This window comes from Acinonyx jubatus, chromosome A3, assembly GCF_027475565.1.
Source record: "Acinonyx jubatus isolate Ajub_Pintada_27869175 chromosome A3, VMU_Ajub_asm_v1.0, whole genome shotgun sequence".
In the NCBI taxonomy this organism is placed as follows: Eukaryota; Metazoa; Chordata; class Mammalia; order Carnivora; family Felidae; genus Acinonyx; species Acinonyx jubatus.
In genome coordinates this window covers 79,256,978-79,262,977 of record NC_069388.1, presented here as the reverse complement: position 1 = coordinate 79,262,977, position 6,000 = coordinate 79,256,978, and the positions used below count along the sequence as shown (strand labels likewise).

General features: G+C 34.3%; 1 protein-coding gene across 14 annotated transcripts in view; it reads right to left on the bottom strand.

Moving 5' to 3' along the window:
- EHBP1 (EH domain binding protein 1) overlaps nt 1-6,000 on the bottom strand; it is a 357,708-nt gene that overhangs the window by 40,928 nt on the left and 310,780 nt on the right. For all 14 annotated transcript variants that reach the window (XM_027072361.2, XM_027072364.2, XM_053200656.1 and 11 more), the window contains 2 exons: nt 5,712-5,818; nt 2,944-3,067 (listed from right to left, as the gene is read on the bottom strand). In XM_027072361.2, the coding sequence (XP_026928162.1) occupies nt 2,944-3,067; nt 5,712-5,818 (231 nt within the window). The remainder of the gene's footprint in view (nt 1-2,943; nt 3,068-5,711; nt 5,819-6,000) is intronic.

Sequence of the window (6,000 nt, the reverse complement as noted above, 5' to 3'; positions counted from 1 at the left end):
TACAATGCAATATTATTCAACCACAAAAAGGAATGAAGTAGTGGTATATGTTATAATATGCATGAAGCCTGAAAACATTATGTAAATTCAATGAAGCCAGACACTAAAGGATGACTACTATTTGATTCCACTTATATGAAATATCTAGAATAAAGCACATTTCTAGAGACAGAATGCAGATTAGAGATTCCAGGGGGATTACAAGAGGAGAAAATGGGAAATTATTGTTGAATGAGCACAGACTTTCTGTTTAGGCTGATGAAAACTTCTGGAAATTGTAGTGATTGTATAACACTGTGAATGTATTAAATGTTACTGAATTGTATGCTTTAAAATGGTCAATTTTGTGATACGTGAGCTTCAAATCAATAAAGAAATATGCTCAGTATCTAGAAGTATATAAAACTTGAAGTAGCAGATAAAGTATGTTTTGTTCTGTAAAGAACATATGGTGGGAAAAGAGGACTGACTTAAGAGCTAGAAAACCCAAAAAGTCCAGTTTAAGCCTTAACTCGGCCATTACTACTCAGGCCTTCTTAAATGAGTCATTTCCCTCTCTGAGCCTCAGTTTCATCATGTAAGGAATATGGTACCATCTGCTCTGCTTAATTCTGAGGCTGAGATTCAGAAACGGCATAGCAAACTAATATGTCAGGGAAAAAGTACTAATTGCTATAATAAATGGAAAGTTGGAAGCATTGGAACCCCAAAAAGGAAAAGGATGAATATATACTTTCTCTTTCTAACACCTTATCTCTTACTTCAGATGCTAACTAGGCTTTAGGCAAATCTTGAGAAACAATTATTTGGTCTGGAAGAGGTTCAGTATAGTCCAGGGTAATTGCTGGAGCTTACCAAGCTGGGGAACAAAGGCAATTTCAGTCTGAATGTGCAGTAGCCAACCCAGTCTAGATCAGATTCTGTCTTGTGCACCAAGCAATATAAAGCCCCAAAGGGATGCTAGAATCAATCTGTAGTCCATGACTATCTTTCAGATTATAAATGATCTATAGGTGAAATGGGGCCACTTCAAAGCTTCAGCGGTAATATGTGGCATGGGAAGGAGAATTTCAGTCTGTTTTGGTTAGAACCTTCAATAAATCAGGCTCCAAGTTTGAAAAAAGGGAAGGAAACCAAATTTGTAGCTTTTTTTTCTAGTGGCACAAGGCTTCTTGTATAGTAACATCTAATTTATCCAATACAATGAGGAAAGGTGTTGAAAGAATTTGTTTAAAAAAATTAGTCTCTTCAAAATATTTAAAGGTAATAATTTTAAAATGTATACAGAAATTATACTACCTAGTATTTACATTTTTATATAGTTAACATAACTAATATTTTCAAAATCCCCTAGAAACCGAAGGGAAAATGCAAATATGAAACAATATATTAGTTTATGGGATACTTGTTGAATTCACATGAATGTACAAGACTGAGCATACATATAAGTTGTTAAGGCAACAACAAATATGTTCTAGGTAATCTAGTATAATGGGAAGGATCCTGTATGATAGGGTTCTGGTGACCTGAATTCCAGTCCAAGGTCGGGCACTTACTGATCTATGTGACTTGAGCTTTCCCTGTAACTCTGTCTCCTCTGTACAATGAGAAGGTTGGGCAATATAGTGTTCAAAAGACAAGGTCTTTTTTTGTTTGTTTGTTTTGTTTTTTCTGGTTTTAAATTTTAAGCAGTAGAACCTTTTCTTTAAATGAACTCTTCCAAGAAGTCTGCTATTTTGAATAAATAAACTCAGAGCTGCTCTGTTTGAAGTAAGGTAGGAAATCCAGACGCCTGTCTGCTTTCTGCTCTCTTATTGTCCTGACAGCCCCGAGATGCCTCTGAAGGGCTCCACAGAACACAGTTTGAAACCCACTGGGCCAGATAAAGCCAAAGGTCTCTTCCTGTTCTAATATGTTCTGATTTCACTAATGTAGGCATTTTCAAATGTCCCATATAAATGCTTATTTTTGGAGGAGTTTTTTAATTGTAAATATATTTTTGGCAAATAGAGAAGAAAAAGTTCAGGAAAGCTTTCCAATTCTAATCTACTACCATCATTTTACTAGTCTACTTTAACACGGCTAATAAAAGTAAAAAATTACTTATATTAAAGGAATGAATGTTCTACTTTATGTTTTGACATTTTTTTCTTAATATAATTTACTTTTAATTTGGTATAAAAATCTGAATTTATTTCTCATTTTTACGCTTCTTGTAGGAGCAGCATTTTAAACAAATACATACATTCCTTTAAAATATACACATACACTGTTTTTTTTCCCCAGTAGCTCACTCTGCACTTAGATCTATACAATCACTATTGGCAATCAGCATTAAATGGCAATCTACCCTCTGGTTAGGAGCTAACTTGCTGCTCTAACCCATTTTTATAAACCTTCCCATATACTTTAATCCTTTCAAATGCAACTGTGACACAAACTATTACAGACTTTTAAAAACCTGTTCTCTTGGAAAAAAAAAAAAAACAACTGTGGAGCATCAGTAACCAGATAGTATTCTCAAATTTCAGTGATCTAGTCCATGGAGCCGTCCCCTATGCATAGTGCTCTGTTTCATGCAGTACATGGCTTTAGCTGGCCAAATCTTTTTTTTTTCCCAATGAATCAGTAGAACAGTGAAGATCTTACTTTTTTTTTAAGCAGTGGCATATCAATGAGGCACAGATGTGTATTCCAACTCTGCATGGATGAGCACACTGTTCAATAGTGCTGGCTCACACGGTATCAGGGCGAGTTATCACTTCCCATGAAGGCACTCTTATCACCAGGGCCCAGAGAGGTGGCTGCAAATCGCAGCCTTTTTATTTTCAAGGCAGTTCTGCTGAACATTCAGGCTTCAAAGATTCACACTTCCAAAACTCTATAAGAGTTTGTGAACGCTCAATTTGCCAAAACTGTTTACAGTGTAATTGGGCACCGTACCTGTGTCCATGAGATAGCGAAGGCGCTTCTCCACCAGCGCGGCACGGGTGTCAATTTGCTTTTGCTCATTCTCTAGTGCTGCCAATTCTCCTACAACATACTGACTGGTGTCTTTGAACCCTTTCTGTTAACGAGAACAAACAGGAAGGAAAAAAAAAATCACTTGTAAGTTGCATTTTTCCTTTCTACAAACACTTAGTAAAGCACTTACCTAGAGAACCAAATAACACCGTTAGTATCACCCTTAGTATGAAAAAGCAACTCCCTGTGATTCAAGAAATTTTCATAAATGCTATGTATAGCAAAACTTTTGCAAATAGAGAAAATCTCAGCTGTTTAGTATTATATTTATAATTTAACACCCAGATTTGCCATATTTAAAAAGTTAATGCAGAGAAAAAAATTCTCCTTAAAGTCAGAGTTATTTAAGCATGGACGACGATAGAAGACAATTTTCCTCTTGGTGACTGTCAAAACAAACACCAATGACACATTTCATTCAAATGTGCAATATGCAAAAATGGAGCCTTACTAAGGAAATGATTCTTAAAGTATCTATCCTGAAAAACACAGACTTATTCTTACAAAAATACAAAATTAAAGAGATACATTTCTTGCTGTCATAGTAAATATACTATTTAAAATGCTATTTAAAAATTATAAAAAAGAAGTTTCTAATATCTCCAGTTTTCCCTCCAGCTGGCTGCTGTACTTTAACATGTCGTTCTGTTGATGTATCACTAATTATTGTAGCTGCGAATTCTAACTTGACAGGTGGTTTCAAACCTTGCTGCAAGGATCTAATGCAACTAGTGCACTGATTTGGTTAATCTCCCATCTAACCAAATTTGGATTTCAATTTGAAATGTTACTTTTTACAATCATCCATGTTTAAAAAATTATCCTTAGAAGTTTTATTTGAAGTAGCAGTTCTATTATAAAGTACCAATAGAGTCTTAATTTTTATTTTCATATTACTCATTTAAATCATTAGGGGGTAGGGTTATTACTTGTGGTAGAGTTACAAAGAGATTAATTATGGCTCCCTTTGTAATACCTGTTTACCTTGTGACATTTCCAGAGCTAAGTTTCCCAAGTAGCTGAGGAATACTGAAGAAATGCTTCAGTGATTACTTTCACTACCACCATTACTAGCATCAGAATTTATAACATTATGTATTCAGAGAAACAAATATGAACAATCTCTTCTATCAAATCCCTTCCCTACCTAGAAGCATATTAATCTCTAAGAAGCCATGAGGAATTATCTTTGGGTCGTCCTTAAACAAGAAACAAAATCAAGAATTATGTTATTTATGAGCATATTCTGGAATCACCATGATCAATAAACACATCTAACCATACATATGACTTATCTATCTTTGGAACTGGTAAATTCACATGTGAACTCTATATCAGCTTACTGTTAAATTGATTTTGGTGGTTGACAAACTTAAAGATCAAATGTATTTTAGGAAATCATAAAACTGATAATTTTTCAGTATAGTGTGATCAAATAAGTTACTGTATTTTTTTTTAAAGATCCATAAAAATGGATATTCTCCCATCTCAATATGAAATATAACAAAATCATAACAGAATAAATGTAAATGGTAACTTTAAAATCTGGAATAACCTATCTGCCGTATAGCAGAGCATTTCCAAAAAGGACTTTCCTTTTTTCATTCCCATACAAAGGGGCAAAACAAACATAGTCTGTAAAGACAACATGAGTAAGAAAGATAAAAGGAAGCAGAAATGATAAGCAACATATAAACTTCATTGTTTTTACAGACTGGCTCAGTTAAAAACAGTCACAAAGTTTATTACCAGATTTCTTTAGTGTGAGTATACAGTATACTCAAGTATTCTGCAACTTACAAATTATACCAAATATTCCATCTCGATATATGAGTGAGCTGTTCTGTGTACTAAAACCTGTCTTAGTACAACTTACAAATGAGAAGTTTTTAAGGACCTAATTTGTAGTCTGTAATTCTGAGTGCACTTATAAGGATTTAAAAATCCAGCAAAGACCATTTTAACAGTAAAAACAATGAAAATATTTACACAAACTACAGATAATAAAAAAGTAGCACCGCTCTTAGAGAGCTATGCTTCCAGACAAAAATTCAAGTTAAAACTTGTTCTTCCTGCTTCTGTCCCGCAGCTGTCCATCAAAAGCAGCTTTCTCCCTGCGGTCTATCAAATATTTCCCTCACAAATCAATTTTACACATGATCAGCCCATACCCCTACTGAGCTGAACCTCCCCGTTAATTAAGTGAAGAAATTACCATATATATTATATTAATGCAAACATCATTCAGCTAGTAATTCACGGCTGATCTGGATAATGGAAAGGTTGAACACCCATTAACCCAAGCCAACAAAATGGGTTGGCTGAGAAATTCTAGCAGGTCTCATGTGACTTTTCCCTCTAACTGCAGCTCTGCGGTATCTGCTATTGTAATAATTAAAATCCTCCTGGTAGATCAATACTGGAATCTCTTTATGGGAAGTGCCCTGATGGAAATGTCTCAAGGAAGCTGGGGCTGTGGAACTCTGAAAAATTCATTTTTTTTTATCTGACAATTATCACCACACTGCAGACTAATTCAACAGTGCACCCCTCTCACTCTGCTTTGAATGCACTGGAGATTGACATCTTAAAAAACCTAACATCTCATTTTAACAAATAAAGGCACTATTTCCACATACAGTTTGGAATTATCAGCAATCATGAAACCACACAAAAAATTAATATACATTAAGCACTTCATCTTCTGATGGCTTCCTCTGAGTTTCAGTTATCGCTGTCTTCTCCTCATTTCCTTTCTTTGTATCTTCCTGTATTGATCTCTGCCTTTTCATCTCTTAAAAAAAAGGGGGGAAAGACATGTAAAATTATTATAAAGCTTGATATTTGTGTATTGAAATGTGGATTTACACTATCAGCTTATATATATATATATATATATATATATATATATATATATATACACACACATATATAGCTAAATACTATTAAATCATAAGATGGGAAAACATTTTTAAA